General features: G+C 40.9%; 2 protein-coding genes across 4 annotated transcripts; one reads left to right on the top strand and one right to left on the bottom strand.

Moving 5' to 3' along the window:
* Positions 1–3216: 3216 nt before the first annotated feature.
* On the bottom strand, positions 3217–22348 carry bcl2l13 (BCL2 like 13). 3 transcript variants are annotated; one of them, XM_005930377.3, is made up of 7 exons: positions 22238–22348; positions 20877–21081; positions 18611–18700; positions 15655–15811; positions 11919–11991; positions 11621–11749; positions 3217–5585 (listed from the first exon to the last, which is right to left on the bottom strand). In XM_005930377.3, exons 2-7 carry the CDS (start codon positions 21016–21018, stop codon positions 4512–4514), a joined length of 1665 nt encoding a protein of 554 aa, XP_005930439.1. In that variant the 5' UTR covers positions 21019–21081; positions 22238–22348; the 3' UTR covers positions 3217–4511. The 3 variants fall into 3 exon arrangements, with proteins under 3 accessions (XP_005930439.1, XP_005930438.1, XP_042080016.1); XM_005930376.3 differs by lacking the exon at positions 22238–22348 and adding an exon at positions 22029–22192; XM_042224082.1 differs by lacking the exon at positions 22238–22348 and adding an exon at positions 21877–22022.
* atp6v1e1a (ATPase H+ transporting V1 subunit E1a) lies at positions 22191–27728 on the top strand. The gene is made up of 9 exons (XM_005930373.3): positions 22191–22628; positions 23080–23145; positions 23224–23333; positions 23798–23864; positions 24192–24281; positions 24378–24446; positions 24554–24648; positions 25899–25986; positions 27247–27728. Exons 1-9 carry the CDS (start codon positions 22596–22598, stop codon positions 27307–27309), a joined length of 681 nt encoding a protein of 226 aa, XP_005930435.1. The 5' UTR covers positions 22191–22595; the 3' UTR covers positions 27310–27728.

Below are 27728 nucleotides of genomic sequence, written 5' to 3'. Positions count from 1 at the left end.
CACACACTTTTCCTTTTTTTTTTTTTCTTTTTTACGAGGCCACATTAGCACTGCCACTGATTCTTAACACAATACTTGCATAACTGCATAAATTCTAATAATATAATATATAAATATCTTCCTGTCACAATTTCTAGAGGCATTAAATGGCAAATATGTTATTTAAATAGTCAAAGTAGGTGGATAGGTCAAATGGGACTTACAATATTCGCTTTCTTAAGCTTGTGAAAACATGTCCAGAAGAAATATAACTGTGGGACTATTTTAATGTAAGATATTCAGTCAAAAATGACCATGATTAAACGTATATGCGTTTTTGACGCCTTCCGGGTAGTTTGGAGTCAACACCGTGTATGCCAGTCAAAAGATACATAAGCAGGCAAAATTCGGACGGTATTTAAAGGCGTCATGACGCAGTCGCGGAAACTGTTTTAAAGACTGAAGCTAGTCGGCAGTCTGCCGCATACATAAGTTTTCACTTCACGCAAATAAGTTAACGTAGGTGACGTAAAAGCGTGTAAGCGAAACGAATCGATATTTGATGTCATTTTGGTGTTAGGTATACTTTAGCTGCCTGTTATACTTTTAGTTTGTTCGACGTTAAACAACTTTGACGAGCCGAGCCCAAGGTAAGCTAACGTTAGCATTAGCGTAAACTGTTTTTTTCTTTATCCACTTGAAATCCAGTTATTAAAATACAAAATTCCTAAACTTCCTGTTTTGACTGACATCGCTTAAATATCGGTTGGGAACTGACTTTTTCCTCTCTCTCAGCGACTGTCAGAAACAAATTTCGATGTAATGTTAAAGTGTCCGGTTGTGGCATCTTCACTGCTATTATATTATTTAATATCGTTGTTTTTATCTAAGGGCTCAGGCTGGTTGTAGATGGACCTCTCGACTACTCGGGTTACGGCGAGTGAGCTCATTTTCGCCTTCCTTCAAGAGGGCCATGAAAGCGCAAGCTACATGAAGGAGCTTCACTCGCTAGGCGAACAGTTCAAGTTTTCTTGGGACATCAACAGCAACGGGCACGACGCACGTAACCTGGATAATGGAGAGCTTGAAACTGATGGTTATCATCCAAGCAACATCGGAATCTCTATGCAGGATCTTCACCCCATAGTGGATCTACAGATCCGGGGTAAGTAAAGTAAAACGATGTAAACTGTACTGTCTACAGTCAAGTTTGGTGCCACAGTCATCAGCTGTTTATTTATTTATTTTTAATCAACAATGAGCTGTGTGTGGCAGTTTTTGAGACAGTGTAATAAAATAAATGTTTTATAAACATGTCGAGTTAAGAGACCTGATCAAATATATAGTTTGACCCAGATGTTTGCAAATAGTGCCATATTTTCTAAGTTATGCCACTAAATCACAATTGACTGAGTTGTTTCCAGTTAATAACAAAACAACTGAAAGTGAAACCAGGAAATGACCCTGACTCTGTTGTTTATGCTACAGAGCTGAAGTTAATTAGCAGTAGTCCAGAATGTTAAAATTGTCTTAATGGAAACTATAGAAACACGACTTCAGCCATAAATGTTAAACTTTACTCTGACTAATGCAATTGTATTTTTTTTTTGCTGCAGGAAATCATGAACAGGCTGCAGCTGTTCTTGAGGTTGCACGAGCATTGGGAGAAATCGCTGCTCAGTTTGAAGACAGAATTGTTACTGAAGCTACCAGGAACCTAAGCAACAACATATCAACCTCCCCTCTTCAAGTGAGTATGGGTTCAGCTAGAGGACTACTCAGTGCACAAACTAGGTGTAAACGAGAGCTAGTTTTAAATATGCCAGTGAAAAACTAATGTGGATATATTGAGATTACCCTAGTGATGCCACACCAGGTTGTTTTTATTTTGAGCCCAAGTGTATGGACTGATCTATTTGTTTCTGCTTTCCAGAAATGGAAGGATTACCTTGCCTTTGAGGTAGAGAGGGTGATGATGCGTTGGGTAGGTCCTGACCTACCCCGGGAGAGAGTCATCATAGCCCTTGCACTTACACTGGTGAAGAGGGTGTGCGTGCAGACCCCACAGAGGTTGAGAAACCTTTTCGACACCGCCCTGCAGTACATCAACACTGCATGGGCTCTGTGACCGAAGAAAAGCTGTCTCTAAGGAAATGACAGTTACATCTGAAACTGCAGTTTGTGTCTCATGATTAGCCAACTGTGAAAGGAGTTTGTTGATGTGCCAGTGCCGAACACTTCTGAAGATCAAAATGAAAGCGTTAAACATGACACTTGAATTTCATTATTCCTTTTGTTTACTATTGCTTAAGTGTTATTTGTCTTTATTACTTAAAATGTTTACTTTATGTTGCTTATAAGTAGCATGATTAAAGTTTTTTCCTTCAGTTTAATTTCATTGTGTATATACACAAAAACAATAAATCACAGCTGAAGTAGTTTAATCTCTTTATTCGTTTTTTGCTTCAAACAATGTTCTGTAGGAAACTCGAGGTACAAAATGCCATGTTGGGTATTGTTTTTGACATCCATCCTGCTCTGGACTTGTAAAGTTTCCCTTTGAAAGTAGATGTAGTTTAAGTTGATGAGTGTAACATTTGCAGTACTGAAGGTGACATGAACATTCATACAAATTCCTATATTATCTTTAAACTCAAATGATTTTGCGTGATAGCAGCAGTGAGGGTGTGTTAAGGACCAGGCTAACAGATTACATGAGTTCCTCATAAATTTCCCAGCTGTTTTTCCTCTGAGGGAATCAAAGGGAGATTCCACACTATTTGTTTCCACTTCCTGTTCAGTATATTATTTTGGTTTCTTGTGCTCTGCTGGTTTACTAGAATGTGGGGTGGCTGTAGCTCAGGTGGCAGAGCAGGTCAGCCACTAATCAGAAGGTCGGTGGTTCGATCCCAGGCTGCATCCTGGCTGCATGCCAAATATCCTTGGGCAAGATACTAACCCCATGTTTGCCTACTGGTGGTGGTCAGAGGGCCCGGTGGCGCCAGTGTCCGGCAGCCTCGCCTCTGTCAGTGCGCCCCAGGGCAGCTGTGGCTACAATGTAGCTGCCATCACCAGTGTGTGAATGTGTGTGTGAATGGGTGGATGACTGAATGTAGTGTAAAGCGCTTTGGGGTCCTATGGACTAGAAAAGCGCTATACAAATGCAGGCCATTTACCATTTACCAATGTTCAGTGATTTCTTTAATGTAGTGTGAACGCAAAATCCAAAATTACGGCTACGTAAGAGGTTGAGTTTATTGTTTGTTCTGAAGACTTTCCTACAAATCATATTTGAAATGGTTCCAAGTGGTTTTGATTGTCTTTTGGCAACCTGATTTTGCTTTCAATAACTCTCAGCATGCTACTGCTTTTCTTTCTACTTGGGGAGGGAAGTATTATCTTGTCACTGGGGCAGACACTTACAAATGAACCTTTGTGGAACTAGTCGGGTATTATGAGCAGTGCCGGGAAAAGGGGACAAGGCAAAGTACAGAGGACCAAATAAAGATGCTGGGGCGCAAAAGCACGACAGCAAAGTAACTGAAATGAGGGTGAGATTAACTGGGATAGGTGGGAATAGAGATCCAGTCAAATTCAACCCTAAAAAAAGGTCAAATAAACTAGATTGAATCAATGTGCTGCATTCATGCCCTACTTTTCTGGAGTAATTATAGCTCACTTTACACTGAAAGTAATCGGTGGTTCTTGTTTGGCTAATGCAACCAAATATAGTAGATTAAAAAAAAAAATCATAAAAACATCTGGTTTCTGAAACAATATGCATCAAGATTTTTTTAAATGTTTTAAAACCACACTATATTTAAATTTATGTACTGATATCACAAATTTATTGTGCAATATGGACACGTTAGATTCATTTTTGGTTTCAATCGAAAATATCAAAAATACCATTCACTTCTATAGAAGTCTGTTTACGAAAGTATCAGATTTACTCACAGGGAGAAAAATATAAATAACCCTTTGTTGCGTAGGAGGCGGAAGAGCAAGAAACCCATATGTCGCACAACATCACAACTTATACTTGAGGTTTATGTTTCCTGTGAGAGCACTGTCAATTTTCAATCCAGCGTCGCTGGCTCCAATGAAAGAAACAATGCAAATAGCAAACCAAGAGACACGACAGAAGCTGAATCTAAGAGAAGAGGGATAAAAGTTCACACGCGCTTTTGTACTCAGTAATAAGTACAAAAGGTTGGAGGCAAAAAGAAATTGGAAACAAAATTGCAACTGACCCCCAAAAGAAAAACAGAGAAAATAAGAAGTAGAGTGGAGTGCACCGTTTTCACATTTCTGTGTTTGCACCTGGTTGAAAGAAGCAGCGAGGGACTCCCAGCACTAAGGTTGTGGATGACAAGACATTCTGGTTTGCTGGGGGACACTTTCACACATTTTATACCCGGAAGATTTTTTAAAAACTACTTTTAAGGAGAGTCTCACCGTATGTATGCAAATACCTTTATTCTACCTTAGCATTCTACACTCCCCGCTGCTGAGGATAACACTTTTTTACGCTATTTCCTCTGAAAGCGTATGAGAACAAAGGCTATAACAGCTGCAAGGACTGCCAGAGCAGCCCCTCCATAAAGCAACGCTGGGAGCTCTGATTCTGGCTCCGGCTGCACTGGGGCCTCCTCAGCTGGTGCTTTGACAGGGGCCTCCACAGCCTCTGGGACTGGAGGTGCAGCGACCGTATCGTCTAGCTCTGCCACAGTCTCTGGTTCTGGCTGCGATTCCTTTGGCTGGTGAAACACAGTGATGGACTCTGGGTTCAGCTCTGGTTCGGACGCTAGTTCTAATGTGTAATCAGGCTCTGCTGGTGTTGTCGGGATTTCCTTGGCTGGAGATGGGACTGCCATTTCAGCAGGCACTGGATCGGTCACTGGGGCAGTGACAGCAGCTGGTTCTGGCTCAGGCTCTGGTTCCACTGCAGGAACAGACAAAGGTACTGCAGGTTCAGCTTCAGTGGGAAGGGCTTCAGCAGGTTCAGAGGCAGAGGGAAGCAGCTCTGGTTCTGAGGAAATGAATGAAGGTTCTGCAGACAAGCTTGCAGGTGTTTCTATCACAACTGGCTCTTCTAATGAAATCAGGGAAGCTGGAGGTGTGGGGTCTGCCTCAGCTGTCACTGGTGCAGGTGCGGTCTGGACTCTTAATTCCTCCCTGAGCTCAGCCAGCTCACTGTCAGTGCCTAAAACACTCATCATGCTTTCTTCTATCACTCCGCCTTCACTGCCTTCCTCCAACAGCTCGGCTTCCTCGCGCTCCACATGGACGATGTCCGAGTTTGAGGAGTTGTTTTCACTACGCTCCTCGACCAGAGCAACACCCTCGTTGCTGTCCAGGCTCTTGATGTCTTCAGGGTCCATCGCACCAACCTGTGCCCACGACTCGTGGCCAGCCAGAGACACAGGTAAGCTTTCTGTCTGCCAGGAGCTCTGCTCGCTGCTGTTGTCTCCGGTGCACAGCAGTGACGAGGGAGGGCTGATCTGGTCGTGATCCTGGTCTCCTGAGAGGATGTAAATGTCGTTGCTGTCTTCGGCAATAGTCACACCTCGCTCTTCATCCAACACGAGGCTGAATACTTCACCCTGTGGCACACAGAAACAAACATGACATTTACATTCAATTCATTAGTTGAATTTGTTACAATCTCTGTGTTCTGTTAAAGTTTAGTCTCTGGTTGCAACATCAGAGGGCACCTTCTCCCAAGAAAACCAGCTTAAGAAATATGAAATAAAAGAAATAAAACTACAATTTTAGCAACATGTAAAAGTTTCTCAGTAGTCATAAAATTATAACCAAGAATAAGTTAAAAGGTTACATAATAGCAATTCAGAATAGGACTGCTATATGGGGGGGGGGGCTTTTGCAGACTAAATCCACACTTGTTCTATCTTCTACGCCACCTAGTGGTAAACAACAGAGGAAGGAAGCATCTGTAAGCTGAGGTCTTGATATGTAACATGCAAATATAACCATGTGAGTAAGAATAACACAGGGCTGAGTTTGCTGGAAGAAAATCCATTTAAACAAGTTTCAGAAATCAATATATCGAAGCTTAATATATTAAAGTAAGCCTAGTTTTATCATGCAAACATTTAGCAAAGAAAAAAAATACATTTTTTAATATGAATGCACATCACTGCACTGACCATGCAGTAATGTGACGCTTAACTTACAATTTGTGGTTCAAAATAGGCAACTGACCAAGACAAGCAGTGAAATCAAACATCACAACAGTCCTGTAGCTCCAAGGCGTCAACTTTGGACTTTGCACATTAACATTTCTCTCTATCATATCACAACAAAAATCACTCCCCATTGGATCTGTTGCAATAATATAAAACAGAACTTGCTACAGAAAATCGTGATTGCTACGGCTCCAACTCCAGTTTATGCAAAAGGAACATATATGCCAATACTATACTTTGTTAGTATTCATAAATGAAATCCAACCTCATGGCAACACAAGAGGGAAATCTAAGGAAATCACTAGAGTCAGTAGGACCGATCCTCTGGGAGTCATTTATTTCTAAAGCTTTTGGCAATTCAACCAACACAAGATGAAAAGATTTAGCTTAGAAAGTAATAGGCTGACTAACCAAAAGAGCAACATACAAACCACCTTGTTGCACAGCATGCCGAGCAGGTAGATCTTGCAAATGATGCGTGCAAAAAAAAAAATAAACGCATAATGTGAAACAAAAAGTCTGGATGTTGGCTAAAACAATTAGAGATACTAAACTGTGCTTGACTGAGGAAGTTAAGCTTGTATCTGACATGGCCAGGCTTTTCTGCTGTGTTGCATGTCACATAGGTGTGACCTGAGCTGATGAGATTCAAACAGACAGTTCAGGCACGCAGTGTTAGTCAAACAGGGAGGGTGAGTGTTTGTGTGAGCATCAGATAGAGGGGTTCAGACAGCCGCCAGCAGCTTCATCTGAAATAAGCAGAATATGTCAGCATGTTCTTCATGGTGCCCCTGACCACACAGTTGGATCTGATCAACTCACACGTCAACGTCTGAACATGTATTTAAACATGTTTTGTTTTTTTAGAAAACCTACAAGCCGTGAAGGTCATTTTCCTTACAAAGAGACTCAGTGCTGTGCGCGGCAGCTGCATCCTGGGAAGCAGGACAGAGATTAAATCCAACAGCGTTTCATCGTTATCCAACATTTGCTTTCTGCATAAGCTGATTTGAATGTAGAAGAGCAGGAGTGTTTCACAAAATCCTCCCCTCTCAGGACACAGCCTGCACATCAGCTCGACACAGCAGGTTAATGTTGCCGTGTGGTAAAAAAATAAAAAATCCACAGAGACACGGGTATTCTTTAAAATTCTATTTAGTTTATGGTTTGTGTTTTCAGCAATAGCTATGACTGCACTGGAGACCACACCTATGAACTATAGTAATACAAAGACTATTACTGACCAACTATATGACCACATATTTTAAAAGTTAGAGTACCAGTAATAAAGCTTGAATATAAAGCTTATAAAGTTTAGGATTAAACTAAGAAACACGATGAAAAACTTACATACAAACATACCTGAGAAGACATGCAAACTAAACTTTCTTCAATGCTTCAGGTTGTCCCTCAGAAACACAGAGAGTGGGAAAACTCTAGGTTTTGTTGCTCTGTTCTCAGGCTCAGTTCTCCACCCTTGCCCTAAGACAAACTATATAAAACCACTGCACATTCTTGTTGCAGAGCCAAAGGTGTACAGCCTACCTGTTACTACTCTGCTTTTTAACTGGCTCTCTGCAACCCAAGGTTAAATAACATTGTAATTAAACACTGAAGCAGAAAGCTATCGCTGAGGGTAAGAGTAAGAGTAACATAGCCACTGCCCTGGTGACTCATTTCTGCTGATAAATCAACATTAGTTACACTGGCATGGCCGTCGCATACAGTCAAAATCCTACAAATGCTGCAAATCCAAACATCAGATCTGACAGAGTTGTCACAAAAAGCAAACGCTCCACATCAACAAGTGAATTACTGATATTCAGTTTGGGGATTAGTCAGTGTAACGGTCACTGGTTAGTATGCACCCTTGGCATTTATATGAGCATTATGTAATCACTGGTCCTGCAAGGGGTCACACAGCTGACCGAGCTGAATAAAACAAAGTGCTGAGAAAGACGAGAAAAACCAGGAGCCAGCTTTAAAAAGGAAAACCTAAAGTTGAAATGTGTGACAACATTTACCGACGTCAGGGGCCATCGTTCATCTGCTATGTAACACCAGTTCTTTACTGGGGATAAGATTTTAACACAGCACGGTTATTCATTTATTGTTTTACATTAAAGACTTCTTTGTTTTCACAAATGGGAAATAATTAACAGCAACAAAATAAGCAAACAGACACAAATTTCACCACAGGTCCCCACATCCCTATTTTTAAACTAACTTATCCCTCAGAACTGCTGTGGAGGCTTCTTTCGCATCGTTTCAGGCGACGCTTCCCTTTTCACAGAAGGAATGTTCATCACCATGAACGCATCCTCGCTTTTGGCCAACAACACACTATTTATCAGCTTATCTTCTGCAACGTCTTTATTACTGACAGAAAAACAGACACATTGCTATTATTTTACATTGTGTAATCCAGTTTTAGCATTTCACATTACCCTGGCTTTCATTAGCACACTTCATCCCCACCCCCATAAATAATCCCTACAGATGCAGCATTGTGAAACTGACCACCACATGCAGGGTGTGACATGCTTGACTGTCTGAGATTTGAAAGTGTTTATGGAATCACACGTCTCCACACCACTTCTGGGGAAGCACCTTTTAAAAATAAAAAAAAAATCTTATTGCAACAGAGTGTCTTGTTGTGTGCAGCTACACAATCTGCAATCAGTAAATATTGGGTTTTAGCCAAACATCGCTGACAGTGTTAGTGTTGTGGGTAGCTGGGGGAGCAGAAAAAAAATGAATGTCTGTCCTGCTTCATCACTGCCAATCAGCCAGTGTCCTGCTGCTTCAGCAACTTTTTACAGCAAAGGACACGCGGGTCAGTCAAGCACCTGGTGATGATGTTTTTAGGGGATTATTAGAGTTATTTTGGGGGCTTCCTCAGCCTGCGCAGACACTCTGTTGGTCCACATTCATGCTGATGCAGTGTCACAGTGATGCACATATTAAAGCCCAGAGCAGGCCAGAGGATGCTTACATAACAAGGGAAGCACAGTTACACTGCACAGGGTGTAGCGTGATATGGCCTGACAGGACAAAGACTCGGGCCTTTAAAGCACCTCAGCCTTAAAATATCATCATTGTTTCTAAGCAGGGCAGCTTGTTCCAGTATACAAAACAGAGGACTATATATTTCTTTACTGCCTTTAAAGATATGGTGTTTTGAATATCAAATATGCAGCAATAAAGTAATGTATGTCTTTAATATCTTTTTCTCCGAGTGTAGAGGTGCAATTATCTGTTTGGCACCTTCAAGTTTTCTGCTTCATGTTCCATTATACTCTCAAGGACGGCAATATGAATACTGAACACTCAGTTCTTATGCAGCATTTTTACTTTCAGATGGACAGCAGGACACCAACATCATGCGAGCACAACGACGACAAGCTTCAACATCTCCTCAAGGTTTTTTTGTTTTTATCACCTCACCCATCGTCCCCCCGTGTGCTCCCCTGACTGTCTATTGTCTGACAGCTACTTTTGTCCTTGCCAAATGAAGTGTACGCCACATTAGGGCCATACAAATCCTTTGTGTATTCTGATGTAACTAACAAAGCCATTAATCGAGCAGCCCATACCTAACTTGCATTTCAGTGTCCTAAAGAGAACTCGGCAGACACAACAGAAACTTTGTCCAATATCCTGTAAAATACAAAAACAACAAAGACCCTTTTTGTGGATTAATATACAACTTTGATAGATGCAATAAAAAAAACTTCATTTACTCTCCTCCTTGTTGTGGAAATTTACATCTCACGGCCTCATATGTCAAATGTTAACAACAGTAAGCAGAGTACTGGTAGGAAGTAAAGACCTTTTTAGCTTCTTAAAATCTGTCACTGCTGCACACAGCCACACATGCACGCATGCAGACAAGCACGCATCACAAGTAAACTATCTTACCTGAGCGTGAAAGTTGTGAAATGTAAGTGTGAACGCACAAAGCCCCAGAGAGTCAAAAAAGACAGTTTGAGATGGAGTGCAGGTAGAAAGCCAGCTGGAGCTGTGCATGCAGACAGCTGTCAAACTAATGGAGATTTCACTTTGCCCTGACTGCGCTCATCCCTCCCTCCTTCGTGCCCTCTCCTTTCCACAGCCTCTTCGTGCACTCCCTCTCTCTTTTCAGTTCATCACTCCATTGCCGATCGTGCCCGAGCCTATCATCCGTTCATCAACTATGACATAACACAGAGCAAGAATGTAGCTTTGTTTGAAGCCAGCGTACTGTGTTCACATAACGCTGTGTGAAACCAGCCAGAGCACGACAATGATGTAATGGCGACCAGAGCAGCAGTTAACATGTCAAGTCACGTGAACGTTCGTCAACGTGGCCTCGTTAATAGCAGAGCACCGCACAGACTCCCTAAGTACAACGGCGAAGGGCTGCATTCTGGCAAATACCATCTCTGCAAAAATGTAAACCTAGAAACAAAGTTGCACAAGTTGCTTATCTATGATAATAAGAAGCCATGGAGAGAGTGAGCCTGCAGCCAAGCATCGTGACTTAGATGTGGAAGGACAACTTGCACGGCTAAAGGTGTATTTGCTAGACTTTCATTCATCAACAGCTACAGTTTGCATGAACAGGGTTTATATTTAATATGAAAACACTCCACAGAACACAAGTACTGTCCTATTTTTGCCTGACAATTTTCAGAGTTTATGGTTATTGGCCCAAAGAAACGTAGCAGTAAATACACTGTATACACAACAGTGTGGTTATTTATATAGAAGCAGAGAATTTATAGCCATGGGTATTATGATGCTCATTTTAATCTAGCAAACCAATGCATTTCTTGTAGCTCACTGATGCCCTCATCTGGCTATCAAGAGGTGTGTACATCTTTCTAGGCTGGTGCAATAAAGTTTTCCACTACGCAGCATCTTTTCTTCCTGTTTTATGTACGCATGCTCTGCACAGTCCTAATAATATTTACTCCTTAATAAAACTTAAAAGTCTCAGTAGGCTCTGTCCTTGATTATTCTAAAATTAGTCACCACACCTGCAATCTAAGATAGTTTTTAAGTATTTCTAAACTGGGAATATAGTTTTCTTAGTTTTTACTGGGGTAGCTCAGGTGGCAGAGCAGGTCAGCCACTAACCAGAAGGTCGGTGGTTCGATCCCAAATATCTTTGGGCAAGATACTAACCCCATGTTTGCCTACTGGTGGTGGTCAGAGGGGCCCGGTGGCGCCAGTGTCCGGCAGCCTCGCCTCTGTCAGTGCGCCCCAGGGCAGCTGTGGCTACAATGTAGCTGCCATCACCAGTGTGTGAATGACTGGATGTAGTGTAAAGCGCTTTGGGGTCCTATACAAATGCAGGCCATCTTAAAATTGTATTAGATTGTTAGATTGGACTTTCAGGTAATTAGACTTATTTATCATGTATTTTTCCCCTTTATTTAAAAACTCACCCATCCCCCAAGCTGAGTGATGTAGTCTGCCTCGTTCTCCTCTAGGAAGTGAAGCCCCAGGTCCAACAGAGTCATCACAGACTGGCCTTCACTTTGTAGAGCCTGGAGCAGCACTAACGGAACAAGCACCTGGTGGCAGTGGTGACGAGAGACAGAAAGCAGTTCATTCACAAGGATAAGAGACATAAATCTGACACCTCTCTCTTGTTACTAGGAGAAAATCAAACTGGAAACATTGCACCTTTTGCAAATTATGCCTCACTTCTAATCAGTGAAGCAGAACTCACGGCTCACTCACCCTGCTCCAGCCTCCCGGTGTGTGTGTTGAGAGCTCCAGTGTTGTGCATCTGAATCTCTGATAGTCCAGAGGTCTGAAAACACAGACATTACCATTAGTATTAAACACGTGATCTTCATGTTGAGGAGGTTAAAGGTTTTGTACTTTACCTACCAAATGTAACTGTTTACCAGGACTACTTTTACCTTAGGTAAATTGATTACAACAACTGAGGAAGTAGCAGCAACACCGGTTATCAACCTAGATCACATTTTAGCGCCAAATAACTATTATTATCTTATAGATATTTAATCTTCTTTGCTACAGTTTCATGTCATTATCTTTACTTATAACCAGCTCATGTAAAAACAAGGCGCTAATGCCTCTGCTGTCTGCGTGGGGAGGGGCTACACTGATTCATCATTAAAATAGCAGAAGAGTTTTTATTTCCGTTTTCTACTACAGGCAACCTCACAGGGGGAACAACGAGACAAACTATGGCGAAGACCACACAAACCTAACACGATAGAGTTTAAGCTGTTATTTAAAACATGAAGCATTACCATCTCAGATTAAAAACTAAATTACAACACTGCACAAAACTAAACTAGCTCTACCCTGGGCCAAGAGTAGAATAATGAGCTAATGTTAGGTCAAAAGTATGTTGGTTGTTTTACTTGTGAAGTTTTAATGAATGTGCACTGATGTTCATGTTCACTCATGAATCCTTTCAGTAGGATTCATCAGATGTGCAGTGTTTTGGTTTCACTTTTATCATCAGTATACAGGCTAACCCTGGGAACATAAAAGCTCGTAGACATTTCCAGCATATCTGAGTTGATACTGAACGCTGTATGTGCTCCAGTGGCTTCAGGATTTTATGGTTTACTAGTTTAGGAAAGTACAGAAGTAACAATGTAATGCAAGTCAAAACCAAAAGATCTAAAAGAAAACTGTGTCCGTATGACACTGTTTTGTGTCCACTTAGTTCACACTACCTTTACTCTAAAAAAAACCAAACCCAAACATTGAATTAAAAGGACTGTCAATAAAGGTTAAAGTTCAAAAGTGCATTACCTTGATAGCGAGCAAATACCTGCAGTGTATCAACAGTGACTGTGTCAGTCCTTCGAGATAATAACACTTTTCTCACACAGTAACAACTGCAGTAGAAACATGGCTGCTGTACTTAATGTAGATTACCGTACCTATACATCCATAATGGCACGAATGGAAAAAATACTCCCTAACCTCAAACCCAGGATAACACAAGACGCACATAATGAACTATATACAACATACAGAGCAGGCTGTGATCCTCAGTCTTGATGCTGAAAAGGCATTTGACTGTTTGTTGGCCCATGTATGTATACCTATATAGAGTCTTGCTTAAATTTGGTTTTAATGAGCCGGTAACAAATAATGTAAAGGCATTATATGATAACCCGACTGCAAGGCTTAGGATTAATGGTCACCTAAGTCAACCTCTAACACTGGAGAGGGGAGTGAGACAAGGCTGTGCAGGCTCTCCTCTTGTCTTTGCCATATTTCTGGAGCCACTAGCCCAACATATAAGGCAAAACAGAAAAATCGCAGATGTTACACTAAATGATGTGGAACATAAAATAGCATGCTATGCCGATGATGTACTCTTATTCCTAAAAACACCCGAGGAGTCTCTGCCAGAGGTAATGAACTGTCTTAAAAACATTGGCCCAATAACAGGATATAAACTGAATTAAAAAAAAAACTGAAGCCCTTCCCTACAATTATAGTCCTTCTGAAAAGCTCAGACAAGCACATCCACTGAAATGGAACACAGGCTCAATTAAATACCAGGGTGTAAGACAGAAATTACAACCATTTATATCAAAGAGTCAAAGAGGACCTTACACAATGGAATCATATCCCATGTCTGAGCATAAGCTCTAGAATAGAAACCATAATAATTAATGTTTTACCGAGATTTTTATATTTGTTTCTGACCCTCCCACTCCAGATTAATCAAATGGATTTTACTGAATGAGTCAAAGCGATCTCTAGATTCATATGGCAAGGGAGACGACCCAGAATACGATACAAAACATCACAACTGCCCAAAGAGAACGGCGGCTGGGGACTACCATGTTTAAAAAAAAACACTATACTTCAGCAATGATCAGGGCAGTGTTGCACTGGTGTGATCCCTCATATGTAGCAGCATGGAAAGAAATTGAATGCAAAACAATAACCAATATGCATATACAGGCAGTTCTAGCAGATAAAAATCTACAGGACTACATTTCCAAATTAAGAAATCCTTGGGTAAAGGCCACAGTAGGCGTTTGGAAAGTGGTGGTAAAAGAAAAAAAGCTGGAGAAGGATATAAAAATATTAAAATGGTGTGCATATGAGTCGGATATGAGCATATGAGCAAATCAAATAGACCCTAGTTTTAAAAACTGGAGAGATAAAGGAATCACATCGATATGCGGTATTGTAAAGGAAGATGAAATTATGAGTTTCCAAACTTTAAAGCAAATGTTTCATTTAGAAAACCAAGACCACGATAGATACGTACAGTTAAGAAACGTTTATACTCGAAACATTAAAAACCAAATACCCACTACAGCGAGGCCATTTACCCAAACTCTTCGTAAATGCTTATAAGTCAGAAATGAAGAAAGGTGTAATCTCACAAATATACAAAAGTCTTCATGATCTCAGCAATTATTCAACAAAGTATATAAAAGAAAGATGGGAGAAAGAGGGAGGTCAGACAATCACAGAAGAGGAATGGCGATACATTTGTTCTTTTCATTGGAAAAGTACAACATCACATATATGGAAGGAGTTCTGCTGGAAAAGCTTTTCGTTTTTTCATTACCCCAGCTTTAAAGGCGCATTATGATGATGGAAGTTGTGAATGTTGGAGGAAATGAAACAGCACACCACTACCATATGTTTTGTGATTGTAAGAATATTAAGAACTACTGGAGAGAAGTCCATAAAGTGATGCACAACATATTTAGTACATATTTACCCTTTGATTTCAAATCCAGATTTTTAGGATACAAACCCTCAGACATAAGAGAGAAATACTTACTTGGTGTGCTGCTAGCTGCAACTGACCAAAAGGTGTCTGACACAGGATCCACCAACATTAAACAGCTGGACTGATGTAACTTTTGAGATTTATAAGATTAGTGAATTTTGAGTATGAGAAATTTGTAAAACACTGGGGAAAATGGCTCCGCTATGTGAGTTCTACAAGCCCGGATATCTCTGATATTCATCACTGAAGGAATGGTTGTTTACATTTTTGTTTGTTTTTTATAATAACATGTACTAATGCTATGTCACCATCTGCTACTGAGTGTGTTGGCTTTTCAATTGTCCTCTCTGGATGTATATAGTTACAAACGGTGTCTGTCTGTACATGTTTCTTTGTTTTGCTTTTTTCCCTTTTCTTTCTCTTTTTTCATACCTCCGTGAAGGAAAAGTATTTGAAGTGATGGCGGTCATCCAGACTACTGTACATATATGAGAACAAAGGAAGCCATCAAATACTGTACATTTTATTTTATGCATAACTTCAATAAACATAGCTGTCGGAGTTGTATGCAGTCCAGAGAAGCACCAATAAACTTAAAGCAAAAAAAAAGCTGCTGATTTAGCTTCACTTTTGTCAAAAGGGTCTCCGTTACTTATTGACGCCAGTGTTACTATCATGCAGGCTGCTTTTTGCAAACACACAGCCACAACTCTACAAACTCACCCTGTGAGGAGTGTGTGTACGGCTGCTGACAGGTGTGTGTCGAGCTCTTGAGCCAGCCTGTCTCCCACTGCAGCCAGGCAGTCCTCAATGGAGTTCTCCGGGTTGGCTGGAGCGAACACCAGTGAATTGTGTCGGTCGAATCCCGTCCTGGAAAAGGCTGCAAGCAACACAGGTCACAGGACAGAGTGATATCGCTGACAGAAGTGCAGCTCGTTTAAAGGAGGTAGTCAAAGAAAGGGAAGAACACGAAACATAAAGAGTGTTTGTTTTAATTAGTGCGGCACTTCTGACTAACTTTTCTTTTTATTAAACCTCTAATAATAAGCAGTCCTACATATCATTAAACAAATATGTAAGACTGCTTTCTTCCATTTGTGCAACATCTCTAAAATTAGAAATATCCTGTCTCAGAGTGACGCTGAAAAACTAGTTCATGCATTTATTACTTCCAGGCTGGACGACTGTAATTCATTATTATCAGGAAGTCCAAAAAACTCGCTGAAAAGCCTTCAGCTGATCCAAAATGCTGCAGCAAGAGTCCTGACAGGGACTAGAAAGAGAGAGCAGATTTCTCCTGTTTTGGCTTCCTGTTAAATCCAGAATTCAAAATCCTGCTCCTCACATACAAGGTCTTAAATAATCAGGCCCCATCTTATCTTAATGACCTTGTAGTACCATATCACCCTATTAGAGCACTTCGCTCTCCTCTGCAGGCCTACTTGTTGTTCCTAGAGTATTTAAAAGTAGAATGGGAGGCAGAGCCTTCAGTTTTCAGGCCCCTCTTCTGTGGAACCAGCTTCCAGTTTGGATTCAGGAGACAGACACTATCTCTACTTTCAAGATTAGGCTTAAACTTTCCTTTTTGCTAAAGCATATAGTTAGGGCTGGACCAGGTGACCCTGAATCCTCCCTTAGTTATGCTGCAATAGTGTAGGCTGCGGGGATTCCCATGATGCACTGGGTGTTTCTTCTTCACTCACTATGTATTAACAGACCTCTCTGCATGAATCATACTCTGTTATTAACCTCTGTCTCTCTTCCACAGCATGTCTTTATCCTGTCTTCCTTCTCTCACCCCAACAGCAGCAGATGGCCCCGCCCCTCCCTGAGCCTGGTTCTGTCGGAGGTTTCTTCCTGTTAAAAGGAAGTTTTTCCTTCCCACTGTCGCCAAAGTGCTTGTTCATAGGGGGTCATATGATTGCTGGTATGTATGACTCCGTATATGGTCTGTATGTATTATTGTAACTGAACTAATGTCTGAGATCCTGTTAATGAGACTCATAAATCATATTTACTTAAGAATAACATTAAAGCATCTTAGACTAGTGAAACACGATGAAGCAACCACCCACGTGTGTGAGCTGTGAAAGAAAGACAAAAATCCTCATTTTTAAACCAGAGTGAGACAAAACAATCATTCACTTAAAATCAAAATCAGCTTTTCTGTGACCAACCACAGCGATCTGCAGCAATATGCATGCTTTTTGGAAAGAAACCAAAGAGCTTTAACTGTACATGTGTCATATTTGCACACTGAACTTAATTTTGATCAACTTCAGTTTAAAAACTTAAGACCAGACTAGTGATGGTGTTCAGTGCTTTTGAAGGCTAATCTCTGGAACTACAGTTAGGTCCATAAATATTTGGACAGAGACAACGTTTTTCTAATTTTGGTTTTTACCACAATGAATTTTAAATTAAACAACTCAGATGTAGTTAAAGTGCAGACTTTTAGCTTTAATTAAGTGATCTGAACAAAAGGATTGCATGAGAATGTCTAAAACTAAAGCATTTTTAACTCAATCCCTTCATTTCAGGGGCTCAAAAGTAAATGGGAAAATTAAATAACTGAAAATAAAAATGGTCAATTCCTAATACTTTGTTGAAAACCCTTTGCTGGCAATGACAGCCTGAAGTCTTGAATTCATGAGCATCACCAGATGCTGAGTTTCCTCCTTTTTAATCCTCTGCCAGACCTTTACTGCAGCAGCTTTCAGTCGCTGTTTGTTTTTGGGCTTTTCTGTCCAAAGTTTAGTTTCCATCAAGTGAAATGCTCAACTGGGTTAAGATCGGGTGTCCGACTTGGCCATTCATGAATATTCCCCTTCTTTGCTTTAATAAACTCCTAGGTTGCTTTGGCTGTACGTTTTGGGTCATTGTCCATTTGTATTATCAAACGCCGCCCAGTCAGTTTGACTGCATTTAGCTGAATGTGAGCAGACAGTCTGTCTCTGAACACCTCAGAGGTCATTCAGCTCCTTCTGTCCTGTATATCACATCATCAATAAACACCAGCGTCCCAGAGCCACTGGCAGCCCGAACACCCAAGCCATCACACTCTCTCCACTATGTTTTACAGACGATGTGGATGCTTTCGATCGTGAGCTGTTTCACGCCTTCGCCACACTTTTTTTTCTTGCCCTCATTCTGATAGAGGTTGATCTTGGTCTTTTTGTATTTCTGAGTTCACCGGTGCTTTCTTTCTTTCTCAGGATGTACCAAACTGTACATTTTGCCACTCTTAATATTGTAACAGTTTCTCAGATGTGTTTATTTTCTGTTTTCGCAGCTTAAGGATGGCTCGTTTCACCTTCATGGAGAGCTCCTTTGACCGCATGTTGTCTGTTCACAGCAAAATCTTCCAAATACAAGCACCACACCTCAAAACAAATCCAGGCATTTTATCTGCTTTTTTGAAAACAACATAATGAAGGAATTGCCCACGCCTGCCAATGAAATAGCCTTCAAGTCAATTGTCCAATTAATTTTTCTCCCTTTAAAAAGAGGCTGGCAAATGTTGAGGAGCTGAAACTCCTAAACCCTTCATCCAATTTGAATGTGGATGCCCTCAAATGAAAGAAGAAATTCTACACATTATCTCCATTATGTAACTAGTTTCAGTAAACAAATATATATATGGACCTAACTGTAGCTGTGTATGTTTGTGATCACTTACAGGCGGCAATTTCGCCATCCAGTTCTCTCAGCCCTTCCTCTATTTGCTCCTTTATCACTCTGGATCTTGTTTTCTCAGCCTCTGCATCTTCTGAAAGAGATAAACAAACATGAAATATGAACCACCGTCGCTCCATCCTTCATTCTTTCTGGCTCTCTCCCACACAGTCGCCCTAGTTTTCATGCAAAACTTCCCCAAATGTCTTAAAACACGACTAAAGAAAAACTGTTCTGGAAATTCTGAATTGCTTTGACTGCATTTTAACAGGATATTGTGGTTGGACGGTCATTTCAGTGTGTGCCAGCTGTTTTTGTTGCATTTGCATGGTCGCTTTTTAAAGCACTCCTTCTTTCAGCGCCTCAATAATCATTTTAGGAACCATGAACATATTTCAGAAAAGGTCATTTACACTGATGTCAACAGCTATTTTGTTATTGTTTTATGCATGTGTTTAGTTTTCTTTATGTAACTATTCTAACAACTTATAATAAAGTTGGTCATGTGGCTTTTTCGAAAAGGTTCATTGTCTTTTTTTGATTCATAAAAGTTATGCACTCACTAGTTTGTGATATATCTGATAAATTAAATAGAGGATCTGACAAAGAATGGGTTAAGTTGCTAACACAACAAATATGGGATCTGACCTTTTATTAAATCATGAAATATTTAACAGGCTAGGATCAACATCAAAGTGGAAATTGGGCCAGATCTTGACTCCACTATAAGGATGAGCGGTTGATGCCGTGCACACCAACTTTCCTGGAGGAGAGAACCACCTTTGCAGGCAGCCACTCCTCCTCAGCCTGACGAGCTTGAATTCAAAGCAAAAAACTGTTAATGGTTCTCAGTCATCGTGTGCACGAAGGCTATCAAGGCAGAGGTCAATTATTTACAGCACCGAGTCTACACTGCTCAGGGTGTAATGAACCACGCAACACAAAGGCGCCAAGTGGGGCTGCACGGCATTTACACAAAAATACAATAAACCCTCAAAAAAATCAACTTTTACATTTGACCTCTCACCCCGGAGAGATGCAGGGATCATTTTATAATGTTCATACATGCAACCCAGAGGCACTGGTTATTTCCAGTGTGACTGGACTCCATTGGTTCAGTTTTAGTAGCTGACTTTTCTCAGTTTATGAAATCAAATAATGACATTTTTTTAACAAAAAGCAAGAAGACACTCTGACAACTGGGATCTTGTTCTCTCAGGTCCCTGCATGGGTGCCATGAGGACCAGTGTTGGCTTTTCCTGGCCTTGGTGCTGTGTCAGCATTTAGACAGACAGCTAGCCAGACAACTATTTTGCTTTGGTCCACTGGTGTGCGAGTAATGCTACAGTGATTGCACATGACAGGCTGTCAGAAATTGGACCGGGTCAAGCGGAAAGCAGGGATCAGCCACTCATCTGCCATCTCCGCCCATTCCAAGCATGCACACAACAATAAAATGGACAGGAAATAAAAAGAACTCCCCCTCTCTCTCGTCTTCTTTTCCTTGCTCCAAATACATTTTTCAGATACCTCTGCTCCTTTACTTCCATGCATCATCCAAAGAGGCTCTCCTGCAGTCTCGTGCTCTCTTTAATCACTAAGATTTATTTCAGGATTAACGCTGTGAGGTCATAACTTGGTTGCACAAACTAAAAGAAACGAACAGCTGCTGGCATTTACCTTCACACATCCTTTCTCTAGTCTCACATAGCAGACACAGAAAATCATTACTATACTGTACATTTGTTCCACAACACCTCTTTTGGTATCCCGGGCATAAAAGGGAACAGGAAGAAAAATGTGAGCCAGCATGCCTGAAGCCATGTAACAGGGTTGTTGCAAAGACCTCTGTGAAGACACGACAGCTTTATGCACTCTGGTCACCATATTGGGTTATTGAAAGGATTCTAGCTGGGCTTTAGATGAGAATCCACTAAATCTATTGGTTTACAGACACTGGCTTCAGCTATCACGTTAAAGTGTCCATACAGGTCTTCTGAATGTGTTCTCCTGCTAAAGTCAGATTCCAGTCAGAGCCAAATTAAGCTGGCAAAACAGGTGGCTACATGCCTACACACCCCAGATATTTTATGTTACAACCATGTGTACATGTGAACGCCACTATTTGTGTGCTCTCTGAATGCAAGTGTGTGAGGGTTGTGTACGTGCACAGTGTGCAAAATGGGAAGGAAAAAAAAAACAACTGTTGCTCGTCTCATCAGCAATTTTTAACAAGAGGTTTGCCACAAATGCAAAGCATTTCCTCTCACCTTGAGCTGCAGCTGGTTGGTCTGATCTACCTGCAGGCACCATTCCTAGGTAGTTAAGCAAAATATATTTGGTTTCAAAATGGAAACCCTCAGGCACAGTGGCTGGGATTGAGGCAGAGGCGGTGGAGCCTGAGGTAGCCATCGAACAGATGTGTATCAGACTCTCAGGCACATTAATTCATACAGTCAAAGCTGGACGTCTCACCTAGGGAAAATAACAACCAGAGGAAGAATAATATCTCGTTAGAGGCACAATCGTTACAGCCTGAAGGATGGGCTGGCTGAGGCTGAGGCACCCATTAATAAAAGCTAAGAAAATCTATATCTAAACTCTGGCATTGTATCATACAATATGTTATTTAATCTTAAAAAGAAGAAAAAAGAAAAAGCTGTTATATGAATGACATAAACAGATGCCGCCCTCAGGTTTACAGTGCCCTGCCCCCACTGCGTGCACTAAGGGGACAAATTGAGTGATTTTAGACTTATGTGACTGCATGGATCCCAACTGAGGACAGAAGAATGGGACAGGACATATTTGGGTACTTTTTTTGTGTCTAGATCATGATTTACACAACACATGTGGCAAACAGATGGTCGTTTTAAAAATCCCCCCAAAAAACCCAAAAACAATTTTCAAATAGAATGATCACTGCACAAATATGAAACACGACTTTAACCCCCTGTAACTTCTAAGTTAATCGCCCCACATGGTCCTCCAGAGACGAGGTGACACCAAGCGGACCAAAAATTCCATTCATGTCAAGTCTGCCAAATTAAACAAAATACTTCCGGGTTTAACTATCAAAATAAAATAATGTGTATAACCGAGTAATTAAAAAGTTCAATCATCAAATAACAAAGCGGCTACGATAATTACAGTAAATTAAATAAACACAACTATCCTCAAAAGATTTCAGTATGTCTGCAAAAAATAATCTACCAAATAACATAACCATTCGCTTTACTAACCAGACATGTAGCTTTGCTAATTAATTACCTGACTAATTACATAAGTGTCCGCTGCACCCCTCGCTGGAACACCCAAACTCACATGCAAGCTACTGTTAGCTAGCTTGACGTTACACGTTTTACGTGCTGGAGACTCAAAACTTCATTTTAACTTAAGCTCAGCGGGTGTCCGTTTCTTACCGTCCTTGTCCAAAGGCAACCAGATGTGGACAGACGACAAGCTGAACAGAATTATGAACACATACACACACACACACACACTACTGTAGCAGAAGCCGGAGAGGGTAGACCACCAATGGCAGGTAGCCGTTAGTACTCAGGGTGCTCTGGATGTTAGCGTACAAAACCGGCACCAGTCTTCCTGTCAGAGCCTTCATAATAATACTCACCTCCGCTACCGGACACCGTTCAACCTGTGGTCACAAGAGGAAACTTGCGAAATTTACAAACACGTCGTGTCTGTTATTGGTGGAGATAATCCTTGATTTTCTGTAGCTATAAGAATTTCGAGGGGAGAGCATCCAACCTTAGCACCCCGCCCTCGTTACAAATATTTAACTGGAACGCGAAATGTTATTTTGAAAGTGCAGACCGGAAGTTCTATTTTACCTCCAGTGGTCAGCTCGACCACGAAAGCCAAACCGTGTTTTCACCCCAAACTGTTTGTGCTTCAGTGGACGGTAAAAGTGACGGAGACAGTTAGTTTGACAGACTCCAAAGAGACAATAAACATAACTGAGAAAAGCCATGGCGCTCACCGACGCTGACGTACAGAAACAGGTAAACTTTATGGACAAGTTAAACCACGTCAGTCCCACTGACGACTGTTGTAACTTACGGTAAACATACATAATCTCAGTTAACGGGCCGATACGTGGACTGCAGCACTGTCCCGCTGTTAATCATTATTTCGCACTATGTTTAACATTTAAGGCAACGTCGCAGTTCATTTAGTTCTGGTTGTCGGTGGCAGTTTACATTATGACGGGTGCAAAGTTAAAGTTAATGCCTAAATGCTAACATTGCCATTAATGCAAGTCAAGTTGGTCTCATTGCAGTAAATAATGAAATTTGGTCACTTTCTAATGCTAAACTATCAGTTTTAGTAAAACTGTAAAAGTGTGTGCGCATGTTTTTGTATCATTCAGAAAAAAACAGACAGACACATAAAGGACGCACATTGTCGGAGATCTAAACTTGAACCAGCTGCTTTTTGTGTTTCTTATTGCAGATTAAGCACATGATGGCCTTCATTGAGCAAGAGGCCAATGAGAAAGTTGAGGAAATTGATGCAAAGGTAACGGAAGCTCTTCTGCCTGTCAGTCTTGTGTTTTGTCATAGTGACCACTGATTTAATGAATCTTCTCTTACACAGGCGGAGGAAGAGTTCAACATTGAGAAAGGTCGTCTGGTGCAGACTCAGCGGCTGAAAATCATGGAGTACTATGAGAAGAAGGAAAAGCAAATTGAGCAGCATAAGAAGATGTGAGAAAGAGTGGTCACTCAAACTGCACAAATAGGAATGCATTCATCAAAAGAAAATTTAGTTTGCCTTTGGAAATGGTACACCACAGCACGCCTTACGTTCTTGTTTTTAGCTCCGCTGTCCCATCGGTTTGACTGTTTCTGTAAGATGCTTTTTGTCGCTGTTTATCCCACACTTCAAACACTTACAGATCTGACACTCTGCAATCTCACATCTCATGAGTAAACGCTGTCTTTCTGAGGCAGTGACTGATCTTCTGATAGCTTGTTAGGCATCCATTGAACTAACCAACGAGGAAGCAGCATAAACAGATTTAATCAATTCTGGGCCAACAACTCTGAAGAAGAGAAAATGACAACTCTAAAAAGTTCAAAATAAAATCATATTTGGTTCAGGCAGAAATTTTGCTTGAAGAATATCTCTGATAAAAGGAATTAATCGGTATAATCAACGCCCTCCACAGCCAGAGATCCAACATGATGAACCAAGCCAGGCTGAAGGTGCTGAAGGCCCGAGACGACATGATCACGGTGAGCGATGAATGCTCATTTCTGTGTCCACTGGAAACCTCCTCTATTCAAATTCATCATAACTTTAATGATGAATTTGAATTTGTTTCCATGATTAGCTTTCATTCTTGCACTAAATTGTTGTGCACGTATTTACACATGGAAATAATGTGTAAATGTTGTGTCCTCTACTTGACCTTCACTACTCCAGTACAGTGAAAAAGACACGTTCCAGTTAAATATTTGTAAAAACTGTGCTCAGATGCAAGATAAATATGATTTTGCGTACCATAATTCATGAGTCGTATATCAATTTCTAATGTATCCAGTTGCCTGTTTTTGTCGCAGGATCTGTTAAACGAGGCCCGTCGGAGACTTGCAGAGATTGCTAAGGACCCTGCTAAGTACTCCAGTCTGTTGGAGGGCCTAGTGCTTCAGGTATAATCTACCATTGTGATCTATGATTGCAAACCAACTGTTAATATATTATTCAGTTTTCTATATTTAAAAAGTGAGCTTTTTTTAATGTTTCAGGGATTCTACCGACTGCTGGAGCCTAAGGTTACCATTCGCTGCCGACCGCAGGATGTTGAATTTGTTCAGGTGAAGCTGTTCTGACTAGTTATTTAGAAAAGAAGGAACAGGCCATCTGCCTCTTTTGTCGAATGCACAATAAAACATAGTTGTTTTCTCTCTTTATTACCAAACAGGCTGCAGTCAATAAGAACATCCCGATCTACAAAGAGGCGGTGAAGAGTAATATAACTGTCAAAATCGACAAGGAACGTTTTCTTCCAGCTCAGATGTAAGATGATTCAGTTCTTCAGAAAGAAGGAGGTCATGTGATTGTTACAGATTATCTATTTTGTATTGTCAAGATTGAGATGCAGGAATTTTTGCATTTTTAATCAAATATGACAAACACACTGTAGTCACTGCTCAGCTTTAGGTTGACTTTGGGGGTTGGAACAACTTTGTCTTTGTGGAGTAGTCTCCACAAGGTGTTGGAACATTCCTCAGACTTTTTGGTCCACGTTGACATGATGTCGTCACATAGTTGTTAGAGATCATATGATGCAAACTTCCCGTTTAACCGTATTTCAGTGGATTATAATCTAGTGACTGTCGGAGCCATTTGAGTACCGTGGACACATTCTTAGAGGATATGAGCTTTGTGACATCGCACAATGTCCTGCTGCGAGCAGCGGTTACTGTGGTCATAAAGGCATGGACATGCTCAGCAAAGATGCTCAGGCGTATACTGTGGCTCATTTACAGAAACTGTCCTCCACACCGTTGCACCACCAGCAGCCTGAAGCACTGATGCGTGGCCATGCTTTCATGTTGTTTTTACCGCACTGTGACCCTATCAAACCAGGCAACATTTCACAAACCTCTGTTATCTAATTTTGTGAGCCCACTCAAATTATAGCCTCAGTTTACTGTTCTTAGCTGATAGGAGGGGCCCTGGTGTGTAGACCATCTGCTTCAAGGTTTGACATGTTGTGTGTTTGGAGGTGCTCTTTTTGTTAACTAGTGGTTATTTGAGTTACTGTTGCCTTCCTATCACCTCAAATCAGTTCTCGTCCTACCTCTGGCATCAGCAACATACTATCACCCAGAGAACTGCTGCTCATTGGATCTATAAACCCTACAGATGGTTATGTGGAAAGATCCACATACTGCTCAACTTGTGATCAGTAGATCAGACATTTGTGAAATGCTCAGTCCAGCATGCCTGGCACCACAACCACACCACATTCTGATGCTTGGTTTGAACTTTGAACCTTACACTAGACCTCCCAAAAGGTTGATTCTGTTCATCTGGACGTTTTCAGTGGGAGAAACGTTTCGTCACTCATCCAGGTGACTTCTTCAGTCTCAGCTGACTGCAGGTTTCCCCAACCTTATAAACAGGACATTTGCACAATGACTGAAACTCGCACCACTGAATGATGTGATGAACAGAACAGAATCAACCTTTTGGGATTTACTTACCTGGATGATTGAGCATGCATCAAGACTTAAACTAGACATTTCATTTTATCTTAACAGCTGTGGAGGAATCGAGGTGTATAATGAGAATGGGAAGATCAAGGTTTCCAACACTTTGGAGAGCAGGCTAGAACTCATTGCACAACAGGTAAAGTAACTTCGATGATATACCTCACATCCAAATCTTCTGCTGCTCACTGCAGTAGCTGCTGTTTGCCTGTGGAGGGCAGCAGAGCCCAACTTGCTTTCCAGTGGATCTAATTTGCTGAAGGGTGGAGAGCTGACAGAAAAATCAATTTAATCATTAAGACTAGACTGTCATGCTAACAACGGATTTACTATATTTAAACTTGCTTTGAGTATTCAATGTTGCCATCGTGTCAATAACGCAAAAACTGGTTCATTTTTTTAGAGTAAAGCTGTGAAATCAAATGTGTAGTAATTACAGTCACTGCTGATTTATGTTCGTAAATTATTCAGCTTTGTTCAGGAGTAAGGTCTTTTGAGTATTTTCTGCAACAATTGTATTATTAATGTATAGGTATTAGAAAAATAATTTTAAGATTCTCTAAAGGCCCAAATGGTCTAGACCAGAAGCATCAAATGTAAGAGCCGGAGAGCCGGAATCAGCCCATGGCTTTGGAGTTTTAAAAGCTGACCTCCTCTAACCTTTATTTAGTCCCTAAAATATCTCAATATATGTAGTTAAACTTCTTTAAAATCACAGAAAGGAGAATTTTACTGGTCTGACCCACTTAAGATCAAAGTGGGCTGTGGAATGAGACGTGGGTGGGCTCGAGCAGTCCTTTGTCTTTTCACAGAGATTCAGTACAAATGATCTTACACATCCAGGTGGAAAAAGCTTAAAGATAAACGGGATGTGCACTCGCACTTGTTGGCCTTGATCAGAACAGGAGCCACAGAAATGACGTAGTTACCTAGAAATTTGGGATGCTGTGTAAAATGTAAACAATGACGGGGTGCATATTATTCCACTCTGTCATTGGATGTTTTTAGGAAACTACATGGATACTTAGAAATCTGGCATCCTGTGTAAAATGTAAACAAAGAGTGCAATGATGTTTTTAAGAAATTACATAGTTACTTAGAAACTTGGGATGCTGTTTAAAATGCAAACAATGACAGAGTGCATTTAAAGCCTTTTTGGTAGAAGGGCAACATATCAGGGATTGAAATAGAAAAAACTGATTGAATTCAAAATGAGTATATATGCCAGAAACGAGATTTAACATTTTTAGACAGTGGCAAAAAAATCAAATGACAAACTTTGTGTTCTTACAGCTGGAAAGGAATATCAAATACTGAACTGTAACAATGTTTGAATGCTGTGGCCAAAAAAACATGGTTGTGATTTATATCCTTACTATCTTGATTCTATTCTTGACAGATGATGCCTGAAGTCAGAATGAATCTGTTTGGTGCCAACCCCAATCGCAAGTTCTTGGATTAACTGTGGACATGAAGAGGGCACAGGTGGAACGTTTATGGTGATGACAGAGCATCACCATAAAACCCAAGAGTCTCCAACCATCTGCCGTTACTGAGATCCAAAGGGAGTGTTTATATGGTTCTAAATACTAATGGACTAAATAATAATTCAGCAAGTGCTCTTACTTTGAAATGTCCTCTATTCATCTTCTCTTAAAAGGACTCAATGTTCTAATGACATTACAGATGTTTGTCTTCAGTCGTTTCAGTTTGAGTAAACTGAGCAAGCTGCATACTTAAACCAAAGATACAGGCGTGTGCGTGCGTGTGTGTGTGTGTGTGTGTGTGTGCGCGCGCGTGCGTGCGTACACAGAGTTGCTTAGCATTATTCTCAAGGTAATAATATACCAAGGTATCAATTAAAGTGACATGAGAAAGGAA

The sequence above is a fragment of the Haplochromis burtoni genome, unplaced genomic scaffold (genome assembly GCF_018398535.1).
Source record: "Haplochromis burtoni strain Fernald_Lab_line unplaced genomic scaffold, NCSU_Asbu1 Contig_127, whole genome shotgun sequence".
NCBI classification, from domain to species: domain Eukaryota; kingdom Metazoa; phylum Chordata; class Actinopteri; order Cichliformes; family Cichlidae; genus Haplochromis; species Haplochromis burtoni.
The sequence above is the reverse complement of the archived record's forward strand: the minus strand, read 5'-3'. Positions and strand labels throughout refer to the sequence as shown.

Excerpts from the sequence above, each read along its gene's own strand:
- bcl2l13 (XM_005930377.3), bottom strand. The coding sequence starts at position 21,018 with ATGGCTACCTCAGGCTCCACCGCCTCTGCCTCAATCCCAGCCACTGTG. Across the intron at positions 11,750-11,918 it reads CACCGGGAGGCTGGAGCAGG|GTGCTTGTTCCGTTAGTGCT; the intron begins GTGAGTGAGCCG and ends CACTGCCACCAG. Across the intron at positions 5,586-11,620 it reads TCACTCAGCTTGGGGGATGG|GGTGAAGTATTCAGCCTCGT; the intron begins GTGAGTTTTTAA and ends TGTGTGCCACAG.
- atp6v1e1a (XM_005930373.3), top strand. The coding sequence starts at position 22,596 with ATGGCGCTCACCGACGCTGACGTACAGAAACAG. Across the intron at positions 23,865-24,191 it reads CCCGAGACGACATGATCACG|GATCTGTTAAACGAGGCCCG; the intron begins GTGAGCGATGAA and ends TTTTTGTCGCAG. Across the intron at positions 24,447-24,553 it reads AGGATGTTGAATTTGTTCAG|GCTGCAGTCAATAAGAACAT; the intron begins GTGAAGCTGTTC and ends ATTACCAAACAG.